At 38.4% G+C, this 18073-nt stretch overlaps 1 protein-coding gene across 1 annotated transcript in view; it reads right to left on the bottom strand.

Annotated features, from left to right (window-relative positions):
- The window catches only part of LOC110849004 (glycine receptor subunit alphaZ1), a 55223-nt gene that overhangs the window by 9809 nt on the left and 27341 nt on the right, over positions 1 to 18073 (bottom strand). Inside the window, exons 4-10 of the mRNA XM_022096379.2 lie at positions 17969 to 18042; positions 15987 to 16210; positions 15703 to 15744; positions 15591 to 15621; positions 15502 to 15511; positions 13671 to 13802; positions 12628 to 12819 (exon numbers count right to left, since the gene is read on the bottom strand). Coding sequence (XP_021952071.2) covers positions 12628 to 12819; positions 13671 to 13802; positions 15502 to 15511; positions 15591 to 15621; positions 15703 to 15744; positions 15987 to 16210; positions 17969 to 18042 — 705 coding nt within the window. The remainder of the gene's footprint in view (positions 1 to 12627; positions 12820 to 13670; positions 13803 to 15501; positions 15512 to 15590; positions 15622 to 15702; positions 15745 to 15986; positions 16211 to 17968; positions 18043 to 18073) is intronic.

Here is an 18073-nt window from a genome sequence, read left to right as displayed (position 1 = left end):
TTAAAAGAGTGATACTTGTGACTTCCACTTTATCCCAGGACTATTAATTCACTCCTCAACATTCACATTTTGAAGAGAAAACTCCGACGGGTAGTCGGTTTATCGTTGTTCTCAAAATCTGGTGACCTCGACGTGATGTTGAGGTCGAGTTAAATAGTCAAGTTTAGTGTGAAGTTAAGTACGAGACCCTTGCGATCAGTGAGTGTGAAGCTGGTGACCTGGCAAGGAGAAGGAAACAACGACGAGGGATATACACCACAGATTTGCCTTTTTGAGGACCCGACCCTGAGTATTCGGGGGTTCTACAGGTGATATCTTTCTTTTCTTTTACTGTGGGACCATTTCCAAGTAGGCGAGGGATCCATTCTCGTGAGGAAGGACGTCCAGGGCAGAAAAGGCTAATTATAAAAAATCCGTTTTGCCTCGTTGAGGGCCCCATCCTGTGCATACAGGAGCAGATAAGGTCGCAATCGGCCGATATAGAGAAAAGTTGTTATAAAAAACTAATTGTTGTTTTTGTTGGCTGTTACTTCTGAGGTATGCAAGAAAATACAACCCCCGCGGCATAGCACCCGAGAGCGAAAAGCACCTGATCGATACACTCCTCCCATGGATGCCAGCCGCACAAAGAGAGAACCGACGGGATCTTTGCAAGAAGATATGGAAACCGATTCTAAACCCCCCGCACCGGACGTCCCTCCAAGTTCGTCGATGCTCGGACGAGTCTTTTCCAGGCTGTCCCCCTTCGGTGGAAAGAAAGCTCCCTCATCGTCATCGTCGTCGTCATCAGCGTCGAAACGAGCCACGGTGATTGCTGAGAGCGAGAAGAAAAAGAATGAAGTGAAGAATGAAATTGGAGATTTGGAAGAAGAAATCCAACTACAACAAATCGAAATCGATGATCTGATGCAAGTTATTTCCAGAATGAAAGATAGACTCGATCCTTCTCATCCTCAACACTGCCCAGACTCGTTATTGGACCTACGCAAAGAAATTGATTTGGTGGAAGAGGATCTGGAACAGAAGAGGTCAAAACACAAAAGACTGGTTATCCAACACAAAACGAAGATTGGAAAACTGAACAATAATCTGCTCACTTTGGAAGCAGAAACGAATGCAGACTTGGCTCAGATTGATGACAATGATCAATCACTTAGTTCTGATGAGGAGCAACATGAATATTACGACGCGAATCTGGAGAGAATCAGAAAATGTTTGAAAGGTGAAGCAGCGAAGGTAGTCGAGTGTCTCCTCGTATCGCCAGACTCTTTACCCAAAGTTATTCAATTACTTGAAGATAGATATGGACAAGCAGAGAATATAATTCACAACATGGTCCAATCAGTGAAGATAATTCCGCCAGTAAAAGATGATAAGCCCTCCTCACTTGTCACATTTGGAACGGCTGTGATCAATCTTGTCGCTACAATCAAGAATCTGGAGCAAGATGACCACTTACGTAATCCAATTCTACTCCGAGAATTAGAAGATAAGTTGCCCATGGTGGAGAGAAAATTCTGGGATTCTCACGCAAGTCAACTTCAGAATAAGCGCAATATAGAAGATTTTGCTGAATGGATTGAGACTCGTGTCAAAATGGCTCATCGCTTGTGTTCTCAGAAACCAATGGATGAAAAAGGTCAAGGGAATCAAGAGAGTAAAAAGTTAAATAAGGAGCCATCCTTGCCAACAGCAGCCGGACTATACATTGGTGATGTCAAAGTTTGTATTTTCTGTGGCAAGAAAAATCACTCCAGCAATGAATGCTTTATGGCAGAGAAGATGTCATGGAAGGAGAAGAATGACATCCTAAAGCAGACCAAGACTTGTTTTAAATGTTTCAAATTTGGCCATAGATCGAAGGATTGCAAAGGAAGGGTCCAATGCTCAATATGTGAAGGTCCACACCAAAAATCAATGTGTCATCAACTACCGTGCAACGCAAGACCATCCCAGGTGCAGTCATCGCCAGGATTCCCTGCACCACAAATGCCGTCAGCATCCAATTCAAATATCGTGTGTCGCAGGGATGTGCTAATGAAAACTGTTCTAGCAAAAGTTGAAGGACCGAGAGGATCACGCGTCGTCCGGCTGGTATTCGACGATGGGAGCCAGCTCAGCAATGGAACCAACCGTATTATTGAGTAAGTTGGAAGTCCTAAAGTTGGGGAAGAATGGGGAAGGAACATTCTTTTCGGAGCGACATTGACGGAGGCAAGAAAAGTGGATTTGCATGAAGTGGTGATTGGAAGCCTAGATGGAAGATTCAAAAAGAAAATCATCCTTCGTAAATGCCCAGCTATATGTGGCGAAGTCCCTCGTATCCCTTCTGGTCCATGGATTGATGAGTTGAAGAAGATTCATTTATCAGACTGGCAATTATGTCATGTGGACAGCCCTGATATAGAAATTTTAATCGGAAGCGATTTGTGGGGTCAACTTGTGACCAGTAAGCCTATGAAGTTGACAAGTGGGCTCACGGCTGTTGATACCGCTTTTGGATGGACTCTAAGTGGTATTGTTCCTGGTGAGAGAGAAGCCACAGTCGGAATGATGTCTATTTCCACCGCTATGCTGAATGTGGATGTCAATCTTCAAGATCTATGGAATTTAGAAGCGCTTGGAATAATGGACCCCGTTGATCATAAAACAAGAATAGAAAAGGACGAAGAGACAAAGAAACACTTTCTCCGAACTGTGTCAAAGTCAGAAGACGGACGGTACTCGGTAAAGTTACCATGGATTGGTGGAATGCCAAATATTCCAGATAATATTAAAGTTGCAGAGGCACGTCTTCTATCTGCCACTGCTAAACTTCAAGCTGCAAATAAATATGAAATCTATGATGAGATTTTCAGGGCGTGGGAAAAGGAAAGTTTTATCGAAGAAGTCCCCATGGACCCCACGGCCCTGTCACATTATCTCCCACATCGACCGGTCTTCAAACCAGAAAGTGTCACTGCGCCTGTGCGTCCAGTGTTCGACGCGTCGTGCAAGGTCGGGAGAAAGCCATCACTTAACGAGTGCCTGCAGAAAGGTCCCAATCTTTTAGAATTAATTCCATCGATCCATCTTCGATTCAGAGAAAAGAAGATTGGAGTCATCAGTGATTTGAGGAAGCCTTTCCAAATGATAAATGTAGCCGAAGAGGATCGGGATTTTCTCAGATTTCTGTGGTGGGCGGACCCAATTACGAAGAAACTTAAGGCTTATCGACACCGAAGAGTTGTATTCGGCGTTAACTGCAGTCCCTTCCTTTTAGGGGCAGTTATCGAATATCATCTCAAAGCGATGGATGAAGGAAGAAAAGCCATGGCGGATATATTGCTCCGTTCACTTTATGTTGACAACTGTGTCACATCCGTCAACAACATGCAAGAATACGAAGATTTCAAGGAGGTGTCCATTCAAATGATGTTGGAGGCCAAGATGGAACTGCGCCAATGGGAGGTCACTTCTGGGGAGGGTTCCCGAGTCGGCTGCCTTGCCAGGAAGGAGTGCGGATTGGAACATGCCAGTCAGTGTCCCCCTCAAGCGTTGACGTCAGTTCTTGGTCTCATTTGGAATAAAGATGAGGACACATTAAGCGTGGAAGTGCCAAAGATGGATTTACCAGATAAGATAAGCAAGAGAACAATCCTATCTCAAATCCAGAAAATATTTGATCCGATGGGATTCCTTTCGCCAGCCACAATCATCCCTAAAGTACTGTTACAGAAATTATGGAATATGAAAAAGACATGGGATGAAAATTTAAATGAAGAAATTAGAAGCGAGTTTGCAGCATGGTGGCGTGAATCAGCGGACCTAGAGAAGATAAAACTCCCAAGACATGCGTTTGGAGATCGAATGACTCAGCATATCCAATTCCATATCTTCTGCGATGCAAGCCAATTTGCGTATGCAGCTGCGGTTTATGTGAGAGTGGAAGATAGGATGGGAGTTAGAGTGCAACTTTTGCAAGCCAAATCAAGAGTTGCACCCCTGAAGAAAATTACAATTCCGAGACTGGAATGGTTAGGGTGCCTAATTGCGGCCAGGCTTGCCTCGTCAGTGAAACAAGCATTATCAATGGAACCAGAGGAAACCCACTTCTGGAGTGATTCCACCACAGCATTGGCGTGGATTCGGGGTAATGACGAGTGGGGGACTTTTGTGGGGAATCGTGTCAAAGAGATCAATTCCCTAACTCAGACTGACAATTGGAAACATGTCCCAGGAATCAAAAACCCGGCAGATCTTCCATCACGAGGGTGTAGTCCATCTCAGTTGCTCCTTTCAAAATGGTGGGAGGGCCCGACTTGGCAGATCTACAGAACATTGGCCATCGCATGAAGAAGAACCAGATGAAGATCTCGTCGGTAGCGAAAAGAAGAAGTCAAAGAACGTAATGTTGATCTCGGCGCAAGAACAATCACCGTGGTATGCTGAGTTATCCCCATCTTTCATCAAAACTGTAAGACTCATTGGTTGGATGATCAGATTCACTTGGAACTTGAGACAGAAAGAGAAAATATCCGGTGAATTGCAGTTATGGGAAATTGAGAAGGCCGAGAAGACGCTGTTACACCTTATTCAGAGTGACTCGTTTGCAAGTAATGAATCGGTCATTGAAGGATTACGCGTCGAAATGGATAACGATAAATTGATCAGAGTTCGGACCAAGCTCACAAACCTGCCAGGGGCTGAAGGTTTCCGGCGCCCAGTACTACTTCCGAAGAATCACCCGGCTGTGCATCAACTTATCAGATCCGAACATATCCGAAATAAACATGCTGGGCTGCATATTATGATGAGTACTTTGCGGGAGAAATACTGGATCATCCATGGGCGTCGAGAAGTCAAGAAAGTGACTAAGAAATGTGTAATTTGTCGTCGCTTCACCAGTAAGAAGACAGAAGTCCCGTCTGCTCCTTTACCGCAAGATCGAGTCAAAGAAGCGAAGGTATTTCAAGTTGTCGGTATTGACCTAGCTGGACCTTTGGCAGTGAAAAATGGAACAAAATGTTGGATATTTTATTCACCTGCGCCGTTTATCGGGCTGTACATTTCGAGTTGGTGACTTCGCTCTCGACTGAGGAATTTTTATTGAGCCTGCATCGTTTTATCAGTCGAAGAGGAAGACCCACCACAATATATTCCGACAATGGAACTAATTTTGAAGGAGCTAACAATGCCTTCAAATTATTGGATTGGAAAGAGATCACGTGCAAGACCCAGGTCAACAGAAGTCGGTGGAAGTTTCTGCCTCCCTCATCACCCTGGTGGGGTGGATGGTGGGAAAGATTGATTCGCAGTTGCAAGGACCTCCTGAAAAGAATGTTGGGTAATAAGAAATTGAATATTGTGGAGCTGGAGACTCTAATATTTGAAGTGGAGGCGGTCATGAATAGCAGACCACTCACGTATTTGTCCGAGGAACAAGATGATCTAGTTCCCCTTACGCCGGCAATGTTCCTCCAAGAGATACAAGAAGTGGAATTCCCAGAGGAAGAAGCCCTTGACGCCCAAGCATTGCGTCACAAGCACCAGAAATTGACAGTTATGCGTAAGGAATTGAAGTCACGTTTCCAGAAAGAATACCTTGGGCAACTAGTTCAAAGAGGAAAAGAAAGAAAATCAATTGGAATTCGTGAAGGAGACGTGGTGCTGGTCGAATCCGATGATAGGAAAAGAGTATTGTGGCCAATGGCACGAGTGGTGCAGTTAATCCTCGGGAATGATGGTCACATTCGCGTAGCAAAAGTGAAGACGTCGAGCGGTATTCTTACGCGTCCCCTGCAGCTATTGTTTCCTTTGGAAGTTCCTACCAACGCAGTGCCCCCATTGGAGAACGTAGTCAAGACTTCAACTCAACTACAGGAAGATAACTTGTGTACACAAGAGAAAGGAATTCGAACTCGTTTCGGAAGGAAGGTTCAAGTCCCACAGCGGTTTGGATCTCGAAAATAATACTTTAATGTCATACAATTCTATTTAATATTGGTCTAAGATATCGTTATATTTTTTCTTTGTTTTTTATTGTTCTTTCGTTCATTACTTTCACTCAAGAAGATGGGAGGATGTTGGAAATAGAGTAGGCTACGTAGTCGAGAATGAGTTGAGAGCGCCGCGTAGGTATTTTAAGTGAAAATTATGCAAGGCGTGTTTTTCCCCTCTTCTAAAAAAGAGCACACTTCGTTCTTAAGATTTGGCAGAGTAGACATATTTTTTAATGTTTTCTCTATAATTGTTAATTTGATTAAAATTATAAGTTCTTTGTAAAAGTGATTTTAGTTGAATCATAATAAATTGTTTAAAAGAGTGATACTTGTGACTTCCACTTTATCCCAGGACTATTAATTCACTCCTCAACATTCACATTTTGAAGAGAAAACTCCGACGGGTAGTCGGTTTATCGTTGTTCTCAAAAACGGGGTCTTGCCGGACAGGTCAGATTTTGTAATTTTTTGAGGAAAAAATGTGTGAGTGTTTTATTGAGCGAGATACATGATTCTTTTGGTATGGACTAATTTAGGTGAAGAAATTTATGTGCTGCTGGGCATTTTAAATTCATGATTCTTGCTAAAGTCCTGTATGACCACATAACCTGATTTGGTCATATATTATGATAATAAATATTTTTTAAATACGTTACAGGATTTAAAATTTTGCAGCCCGGTTACAACTTTGTAAAATCTATTTATACTAGCAAATAAATACGTTGGACCATTATTATGACAAATATACGATTGAATCGACTACCGTATTTGTTTTGTGTAATGTGTAATTATTTTAGGTACAAAAGTATTATTAAATTTAAAATTGTTCTTCATATAGACATATGACTCTATCATAGTGGTGTTGATACGTTGTAGTAATATAGAGCTCGGTACTAAAGTTTTACCATATCGGTAAGAAATTTTTACAGTCCGGTTCAACCAAGCGGTTACAACTTTAACACGGAGAAATCAGTACCTGTTTCACTATACCAGATTTTTATTGTGTTGTGATCATCAAATTTGTTAAAATTGACGAAGGATTTTTACAAAGATCGGCATTAAAATTTGAAATTTCTTTTAGTTTGTTGTTTTATTCACTAAATAGTTTGAGCTCAGAAATTGATAAAATAAGACCTAATTAATAAAACTCATCAAATTAGGACTTAAGTCTGGAAAAGAAATTTAACGAATGGGGAACGAATTGACGAATTTTAGTTCCATTAATATTCTTTATCCTTCCAAACCTTTTTAACTTTTTTAAATTACACTTTGGTATAAGAAATATTAATCGAACTAAAATTCCTCAATTTGTTCCCCCTTCGTTAAATTTCTTCTCCAGATCGCCCTCCTCCAAGCTTCAAGCGTTCAATTGACTAATTTGTTTTCGATTTTGGTGCATACCCAAACCACAAATTAAATACATGCGTATGTTGAATTTTTTGTGTATGTCATTTACATAAGTCTCATTATGCCCGTTTTCCATGTTGTATAAACTCTGTCTCAAAATATGCAAATGAGGTGACCCGCACAAAAAATTCAACTATATATCTGCCTTAAATTTTGCCTTAATACTATCAAATTAAACCATTCTTCCCCAAAAAATCTAACCTTTCATGCAATCCGTGCCGCATAATAACAAAGCATAAAGTAAGCTCAAATTGTATTCTCCGTCTGTCTTTCTGAGGAGGGGAGCTTGCGAGGTTGATAATAACAGATCCTGCTGCCCTTTGGATATGTGGTAGGGTCCTATGAGTGTACTAAAACCCTGAAGTGGTTTGACTCCATGGCCACATTTGCGCCCGCCACACCCACTCAAAAATGCCCAAAAAACGCTTTCACTCCAGGTTTCACTCATTCAAATCCACGCCAAAAATCCAATTTTGCTCGGATTTTGAAATTTCTTTCACCATTACACTCCCAGATAGTTGCTTTCTTCAATTCGATAGCATTGTTGTAGTAATCCACAACGCAAATTATGCCTGCGAAATAATCATCATCAAAATTGAGTTTGACATTGGATTGAAGAAAGCAACTATCTGGGAGTGTAATGGTGAAAGAAATTTCAAAATCCGAGTAAAATTGGATTTTTGGCGTGGATTTGAATGAGTGAAACCTGGAGTGAAAGCGTTTTTTGGGCATTTTTGAGTGGGTGTGGCGGGCGCAAATGTGGCTATGGAGTCAAACCACTTCAGGGTTTTAGTACACTCATAGGACCCTACCACATATCCAAAGGGCATCAGGATCTGTTATTATCAACCTCGCAAGCTCCCCTCCTGAGTGAAGAGTGATTTACTTTCACCTTATTTCTCCAAGAGAGACGGACTGACAGAGAGATGAAAAACCATTTATTTTCTCAGATAGACAAGGCCGACTTAATTTTATGCGGCACATGGATGGATATTCCACACGGCTAAATAAACATGCACTTCCTTCATCCAGCCCAACGAAATTCCTATCTATCCATCCACCCGAAATTTGCAGATATGTACACACCAAGCATCCACAACTGCAAGTCTACATATGTGCAAGCACATAACACTTTGTTATCACACCCGACAGAAAATCGATTAATTCTTCTCGCAAATCCGACGATCCAACGATAAATAAATGTTGCTTTAATTCCTTGTCGGCGAGGCTTTAATTCGGTGTGGGTGGGAGAAAGTACTGCTACTGCATGCATTCTCATCCCAATTTGGTATTTATTACCGAACCAAGTCTCCATCCTAAAACACTACCAAAATTATTACCATTCTGACTTGGTAGAGAATTTTGTTACCAAAATATTTAATTGTCACTCGTAAACTCAAATCAAATTGATTCCTGTGTTGTATGTAGCAAATCTTATTTATTGTAACCGCTCTGTTGGTGGCCCGACCAATGTGCAAAGACAAATGTGCAAACGATAAATGTGCAAAGACGTTTGTGCAAATGATAAATGTGCAACCTGACAAATGTGCAGCCCGATAAATGTGCAAACGATAAATGTGCAACCGATAAATATGCAGGAATTTTTCCAACAAATGGTGCAATATATCTTGATATAATTTAAACATGAAATCAAATTACATCTCCTCAAAAACTTAAATTTGAAACATTAATTTTGTGGTGGCATCCCGTATGATGTCTGTTGAAGCTGTATTAATTTATTGTTAACTTCATATTTTACTAAATTATATTTTTATGGTGCATAAATTTCCTGGTACACACATCTTCGTGAATTCGTGAATTTTAGCCTATCGTATAGGCTGGAATTATGTACATATAAAAATTCTAAATTTCAATGAAATAATTCGGGATTTACTTATTTGCTGTCATTTTAAATTCTGTCCCCGAGGGGTGTCCCTAACTAAAGTTTAATTGTCACTAGCTAAATTTAGCATTACATAAATGTAAGGTTAGCATTACAGTGATTCGGCACGGGAATTTTATTATAAAATTGACAGGGGTCAACCCCGTTATAATGATGATTAGTGTGGGCGGAGAAGAATGATGTCGCCGTGGGCTCGGTAGGGGAATATGGGCGAGTCACATCGAGTACCGGACGTCAGGGTCCTTGGGGGACGGATGCGACACACTTCTGATCACGGGACACCTTCACTCGCCACAGGGGGGGTAGCCTAGATGAGAGCGACGACGGGCACGGGGAGGATGAATCTGATGCCTCTCGCTTAGCACTGTCACACCGACAAAATTATGTCTCTTTTTTTCCACTACGGAAACTTTTTATGCACGATAGTTCACTAAACTGCCAGATAGTTTTTCCGACTCACAAGGAATTATTATTATGGTTATGTGCTACAAAGAAGACCGACTGTTCAATACGCACCAAGATATAGCTTGACAATAGTTTTTCGGATTTATTTAAGACCAAATTTCAAATGATAACTTGTGTAATAATGTATGAAATGTGAACTTGTACGAGGAATATAATTTTCAAAATGGCAGCCACGCAGACGGCGTGGTGCAAGAAAATAGGGAGAGAAGTGTTGTGGAGGTGTTCACGCTGGGAACACTCGGGCCGGTCTGTCTGGACTGGAGAGAGGTTCTTCCTTTTTACAGTCGAACTCGGCCACGGTGGCTTCCGTGTGCCGAGTGGTGGGATCGTCGGGTGGAATCCCCAATCCCCACATTAGTAATATTTAATAAGTATAGAATCTCCATTATATGATCTCCAGCTTCATAAGCTTCACCACAAAATTAATGTTTCAGAATTCTTAGTTTTTTGATAAGATGTAATTTGATTTGAATTGTAAATTATATCAAGATATATTGCACTATTTGTTGGAAAAATTCCTGCACATTTATCGGTTGCACATTTATCGTTTGCACATTTATCGGGCTGCACATTTGTCAGGTTGCACATTTATCGTTTGCACAAATGTCTTTGCACATTTGTCGTTTGCAGATTTGTCTTTGCACATTTGTCACCCCATCGCTCTGTTAGTGTTTCGTTTCTTGTGGGTTTTGATATATTTCTTGCGTTGCAGAGCAAGAAACGCATGAAATGCAAGGTGCAAGAAACTGCAAGAAAGTGCATGAAAAAGGAGCCCTATAAACAACAACTAAATTAGTTCCTAGCATTTCTTGCAGGTCAAAATAGCTGCAAGAACCACTTTCTTGCAAATGGTTACTTGCGCCCGAAACACTGGTTCTCAATAAAAAAAAAACTTCACCAAATCGATGACAATTTTGTTACCACATCATACTTATCCAACCGTATAATGCAGTTTCAGAAATGAACACTGCATATTTGCGTCACCTAAACTTTCCCATGTCAAAAGTGTGTTTGCATTCTCCCATTTATTTTTCCGTTTCGTGTCCCCTCATCTCATCTTCGTTCATCATCACGAAACGGACGAAAGATGAGACGAATCTCGTACCCTTCCACTCCACGAGGAGAGTAATGAGATGATATTAAATTAGCGGAAGAATGAGAGAATCGATTTACTCTCGCGTATAATTTCCTTGCTGTTGCATTCAGTACCAGTTTGAACCGATTTTCGGGCCCTGTCCTGAGCTCGAAATGGAAACGAAACGGCGAGGGATCATGGAATATTATCTATGAGAGTGCTGTACAAGTTCATTACAATACCCAACTTACTTAATATAGAATTAAGCGACATATTTACGAACGTTGGTTGCATGCAATTTAGTGGCTGGATTTGCCCTCACAAAACTACTTTCGTTTTCTTGGGAAAGATGGAGAAGATTATGTAACGAGAAACGAGACAAAGTTGGGGACGATGTATTCACTTGTGTAATCTTGACAAGTTAGACATGACGATAATCTTGAGAAAATTAGTGCAAAATAATCATAACCAAGACAAACAAACTTCTCATTTCAGGGAGGATGGACATTGTGTCACGTTTACTAATTCGTGTCCCAGCTACGTGTAAAATATGTAGAGGGTGTGAAATAAAGAATGGCAAAGATTTTCGAATGAAGATATACGTGTAAAAATTGTAAGTCTCACCAGTAAAATTGGCAAATATGTATATAAAATTGTCTACGAGGAACGATAGGTTGGTACTTGAAATGGTTAAACAATCCCATGGTTTTTCAGCAAAATTTTCGCGAAATGTCACATATTCGCAAAACTTCACAAGTTACGTTGCTTTGCTCAATTTGCGAGATGTGCGAGATATGCGAAGGGTTGATGTGAGTACGCTCAATGTAATTATAAAATTCTGATAAAATTTACACCTACTTGAATAATTTAATTTGCCCTACAATTCCCAATTTTTGTTAATGGAATCAAGCTATTACATTTTTTAACATTAGTAAATTTAAAATTGAATTGTAGAAACTTAAAGTATGAAATTAATGTGTGTTTCGAAAAAAACGATTTTCAGCTCAAAAATGAGGTCAAAAAATTCGGAGCAACCCGCAAGCCTACATAAAATGCGAGTCCAGTCCAGTGCGGTATTGAGGTTTGCTCCGTATTTTGCCCTCTAATTTATGAACTATCCGAAGTACAGACTTCTGGTTTTCAGATTCTTGTAGACAATTTTATTTGTCAAGAAATCGCATTACTCTTAATGGTGAGATTTTTAATTTTCATATATATATTTGCATTTGAATAGGTTTGACATTCTTAATTTCACACCCTCTATTGTTGCAGGAACACTCAGCCAATTTAATTTAATTCCTTCTGCCAAGATAATAAATTATCAAGTTGGGGACACAATTTTGCTAGTTTTGGTGTACAAACACAAGGTAATGAGATGTTTGTGGTTGAGGAAGGGTAAACAGAGTGCAAATTGGTTTCCTTTCTCTTCCGAGGAAAGATTGAGGTAGACTTAAAAAACAAAGCGGCGAATAAACAGGTGTAACAAGGTAGCGGTATTGTTATGCATCGAACCACGTGACCTTTGCCAGAACGGGAGGCCAAATATCCAACGTTCTACATACTAGCACTCTTTAGACCTTGCAAATGATACCACATTTGATAAGGAAGGATTGGTATCAAAATTTTACTTGTGTGAAATTTTGAAGGTCATATGACCTATACCGCAATATTCTGGACAGTCCATTACTTTTTGTAGTTAGAATGTCCACATGGTGTACATTTTTCATGAGACGTGATAACAGACGGACGGACATACATAATTTTTTGCATAAAGTAGCCAATGAACAATGACTTACTCGTCGCCTTGGAGGAGACGGTGAGGAGCGTGGTGATGCCCAACGTGACACGACCTGGGACAGAGTTGACATCCATCCAGAATGACACCCAAGAGATCACCACCATCAGAATCGTGGGCAAGTAGGACTGCACCAGGTGAAAGCCGAGCGATCTAGAAAGGTGAAACTCCGCCACAAGACAGGAATAGTTACCTGGGGGAAATACATATTAAGAATACATGATTTTAAACTTGACTTGACTGATTAATGCTGCAAGAAATGTGCATAATTTTCCGAAATAAAGCTATTTTGTTAATCAGCATCACAGATTTTAATCCGTTTTTAGACATACAAAACTTTATAGAATCAGGGTATAGTTGTAAAATTTTACAGTTTTTTAAAAACTTAACGAGGACCAAATATACCACCAACATCTCAACTTGAATTTTTTGCTCGTTACTACGGATAGTGGAGCTGATGGAGGGGGTGATCTTATCTACCAAGTTAATTGTCATTTTTAAATGAAAAATTGCATCGGCTTTAAAATTTGCAAATTTCTAGTTTTATTTTTTCAAGTTGTCCAATTTTCTTGACACGGTTGGGAATTTTGTCTTCAATCAACACCGTTTTACAATTTCTTCCAAATTAGAGAGACCAGAAAAGTATTACAGGTCACAGTGTTCGCACGGGTTAAAAAATTTTATACTCGTATTAATATTTAATAATACAAATGATATAATAATTATTACAATTGCAATGTAATAATTATTATGCAAGTATTAGATACGTTACAATTTATTATTATTATTATGTTATGTAATTGGCTAAATATTTCTTTAGTAGTAGCTCAACAGTTTACCTGTTTGTTACACGACACGTTCTCTTTTCTTAAATATTTTACTAAATGGCGTGAAAATTTTCAATTACTCGAGAATAAAACTCTCTTAAAATCGTTATGCCGGTCTGTCTGTGATATTTCAAAATTTGGTAAAAATACAAATACAACTATGCCTGGCTTGGGTTGGATTAAAAAAAATATATAAAAATTCAATATTTTTCCTCACCAATTTGAAAATCCTCTTTACACTTTTCGGCCGCAATTTTGACCAATTCGAATTGTGACATGCCGAAATTCCTCGTCGTCACGGGGTCCTTCTTCTTCCACTCGAGGATTAATTCCTCCACGGTTTTCGAGACTGTAAATATACACATATACATACAAAAAGTACAAAAAACAGCAAATTAATACGGGCCAAGCAGTACACGACGAGGACGAGGAAGAAACAATGTAAATCCTTCATAAATTATGAGCCCTACTTTATTGCAACACTATACGTTCGAGACCTCGGCTGAGCATTTTAAATTTTAATACATTCAAAGAACGACCAAGTAACGAGTTGACTTTCACCATTTCATCGTCCTCGTCGTCTTCTTTAAACAAATCGAATTATCTCATTTGCTTCAGTTTACTTAATCTAATTCAACACTGCTCCTCAGCAGTCTTATTTCTCGAGAAGAAGGGAAAGTTTGCCTTTCTCCCACTACTTGAGCGAGAGACAATTTTATAATGTAGTCTTTTGTTCGGGGTACTTTTAACGCGTAGTTGCTTGTACGAGCACGCTAAATAATGTGGGGGCAAAATTGGGTAGGAACAAATTTTTTGCAAAATAAATAGTTATTTTATATGGTGATTAATTTATTTGTAATTTACATGTAATTAATGATCCTGTTATTGTATTAAATTAGCGAGTTATAATAAACTTGATACAACCTTAACTTGCGTGGATAACAATTTTTTTTAAATTTTTGTAAGTTTTTTCGAGTAGATTTTGTACATATTTATTTGTACACAAAAATAATATTTATTAGTTTAAGTAGTTTAACCCTGACGCCATTTGCTTATTTTGTATTAATGTTTTTTGCTACGTTAAATTTTTAAAGATCTGTTAACCCCAATGAAACTATTTAACCGAAAGAATTTCTATTTCACAGAAGAACACAATAATTTTAGACAAAATTCAAATATATTACCACCCGGGTGACAGGAACAAAGTGGAGGTAATAAATTTTATTTAAGTAAATTTTGCCGAAATTATTGTTACCGGGTTGTCTCCATTTGGTAACAATTCATAGTAGTGTGATAAGCTTGAGTTTTATGGACATTTATACAAAGCTACAGTTCGGTATAACAAATTATTACCAAATTGGTAAACGCGTATAATATTGCATACACAATTCTGTCCCCACATTTTTTACCGTGTAAATTTATCCTTTACCAAGTTGACTTTCACGTCATGGGTGGCTTTCTATATGCTAAAGTGAGCTAATGGCTTTTCCCTCTTTTCTCAAGATGAAACAAATACCTCGATGATCTCAGCGTCTCGACCTCGGATCCAATCACTCACAATTCTTCGCTCAAAAACTTATTCGGATTCATTTTCCTACTTTCAAAAGCTTTACAAATACGACATCCTCAAGACTGAAAGGATTTAGCATTGTTTTTCAAAAAATGAATATGCATAACTAATATTTGCCCTGGCAAGAAATGAAACCGCGTCTCCTCGTCTCCTTGAAAGGTAGCTCTCTTTTTCTTTACTCAGAGCAAATTGGGACGCGATTGAACCCTTTGAACTTTACTTCGGAAACTTTGAAAAATGAAAACTTTCGAGTGATCCGATAAATAAATGGAACAACAATTTCGATCCAACGATACTAGTGATCTCTTTATGGAGGAGAAAGTTAGGAGAGAAAATCCATGAAAAACTTGACTTTTCTTCCCTCCTGACATACATACCACACGATTTCAGTTTTGAAAACATTGTTTGTCAAAGAGATACAAGAAACTGATTAGGAGAGAAAAAGTTGGGGGGAAAGAAAGTGATGAGGTAAACTTACAGCTGGCCACCTGTAAAGCAAATAAGTAATGAAAGTAAGTAATAAGTCGGTAAGTATTTATGTAATAAGGAAAAGTGCTGTAAGTTCACCTCCATCGTGCATACTTGACGATCCAGAGGGCTATTTTTTGACGGTGGGGAAAGTTATGTAAAAATTATTGATAACAAATTATCTTAGTTAGATGGAAGTTTTATAACTTACAATTTGGATAAGTCCATCATACAAGAAAACGTTATTTTCAGGCTGGAATTAAATTAAATTAAATTAATTTTATACGTAAAATACAAATATTTGTTAACAAACTTGTTACCGAGATGGTAACAAAAGTATTAAGACTTTACTGCGGTGATGCTGATGATTTTTTACTCACAAAATTCTAATTTCTCACCAAACTGGAATCAATTTATTTCGGTAATAAATCATTACCAACGCGGTAAAGCCGTCCAGTGACATTTTTTATTCAATTATTAATTTTTATCACATACCGCAACATGTAAAGAATATCTCCGTCCGGATGAATTCTGACGAGGACATTTGGAACAGTGACGAACTGAAAGTCGGCTTCTTTACCGTTGGGAAAATACACTTCCGGCTTCCAAATCGCTTTCACCAAGTTGGGATCGTTCAGATCGAGCGGTTTCTTAAGATCGGGATGCTTCAGCCGTTCATCTCTCCACTTTTGTCGGAGGTACAAATCCACTTTGTAATCCTGTTGGGGTTTAGATAAGCATGTAAGCGTAAGCATTGTGGTGAGATTAAGTATTATGGTGGCACAATTTTTCGTCGGTGACTCGTGTCAGTGTTCCAGATTGTGCGTGAAATAGTAATTTCACCCACTTTTTGGTTTATTTAGTCGGTTTCGTGCATGGACTTTTTAAGGAATTATTCTTAACGCTTAAAAATTTTGTAACCTTTTGAACCCATTTAAAAAAATTATTAATATGTTACATCCTAATTTAAAATTAGATTTTAATTTCATCCAACAGATTGTGTATTTTAGTGTAAAATTTAAAAATGAACATTTATAAATATTTTTACTCCTGATGAAGAAATTTATACCAGTAAAAATTCAATATTGATTCAAACAAATCTGTTTTTCTTCCTATCAAGCAACTTAATTTTTAATTCGTAATCTTGACGCCATTTGTTAATTTTGTACCTTTTTCACAGAACAAAAACAATTCTAGATCATTAAAAAAGCTTCTCCTACTAATATTTTTCGATGTGCAATATTTTTTAAAAAAAAAGTAACTGCATTTCATTTTACTTTCTGCACAAAAAGTGTCCTTATTTCACACCAGAAACACTGCGGGATCTCTCGCCAACAGTTTGGAATAATGCGTCCCTTGGAGCTCATTTTGGCCACGGAAGAAATAACTGCACGGGCATCACAGCCACTAAACCTTATCGCCTTATAGTCACACCAAAAGACGAAAAAATTCAAATTTCTCCCCTTTCGAGCAAAGATCGTGGAGAAGATGGGCTTTATAATTCTTCCAAAAAAATTGTGGCTCGTTTTTTTCTTCTCGTCTCGGTGGAATTATGTAACGTTTTCGTTCAATGATTACTACATACTTTTTCGTAGGTAAGGAGTAAGAATTTCCCGGAAAGCAGTGGGGTTAACAACTGACAACGATACAGAGCGTAGAGGTCTTAGGTCGTCAAGTCTTTTGTCAGCTTAGCGTCATCGTATACACTTTGCGTAAGTCGACCCGGAAAGTGGTATAAAATTGAAAAAATGCAGAAATAAATTGTTTTGTTTCCAGGAAATGAATAATTTAAGGAAGTTTTCAGATGATTTTGTTAAGCAGTGTTTCACCGTTGGATGAAATTCAGTATAATGACTCAGGTTTACTTAAAATTCAATTAAAATTGGGAAAAAATGACGAAAAAGAGCCAAATTTCTTGAAAAATTTCTTGAAAATTGAAGTACGAAAAGATTAAATGAATGAATAAATACAAAATGTGTGCAACTACTACTCAAGTTTGCCTAAAATTCAATTATGTAAGATTGAAAAAATTACTGAAAGAGTAAAATTTAATCTTATTTCTATGTAGCAGTGGAAATTCTTCCAATACTTCTGGGCGAAGTAACAATAATTCTTTTCATTGAATAAAAAATACGTTTAAAATATGCTTAAAAGGACAGTGTTGCAATTAATTTAAATCTAGTATTTTTTACGATATGTTTGCGCTCTTGTGAGATGCATACGAACCTATTTTAACAATATAGATTTATTCATACACCGAAATGTACAAATGGCTTCAAAATGTGACATTTTTTTCAATTAGATTAACTCGTTCTTTAATTATTTTAAGACAGTTTTAGCCTTGGGTTTCCTATCATTTTATTCAAATTTTTTTGAACCCTACATTTCTCTTACTTACTACTATGCACATCTTTTCCCTATATTATTACCACCACTTTTATGCAAATAAATCCCGTCCAAGAATAAATCCGACTTACCATGGTAAGTGGGTTTGGCGACCCAAAGCTTCGGACAAACAGTTCACAGTCCACCTTCGTTGGGACACTGTTGTCTGGAAAGAAGGGTAAAAATAGCGCGTCAAT

Source organism: Folsomia candida, unplaced genomic scaffold (genome assembly GCF_002217175.1).
Source record: "Folsomia candida strain VU population unplaced genomic scaffold, ASM221717v1 Fcan01_Sc004, whole genome shotgun sequence".
NCBI lineage: Eukaryota > Metazoa > Arthropoda > Collembola > Entomobryomorpha > Isotomidae > Folsomia > Folsomia candida.
Note: the sequence above shows the minus strand (reverse complement) of the source record. Positions and strands in the feature narration are given on the sequence as shown.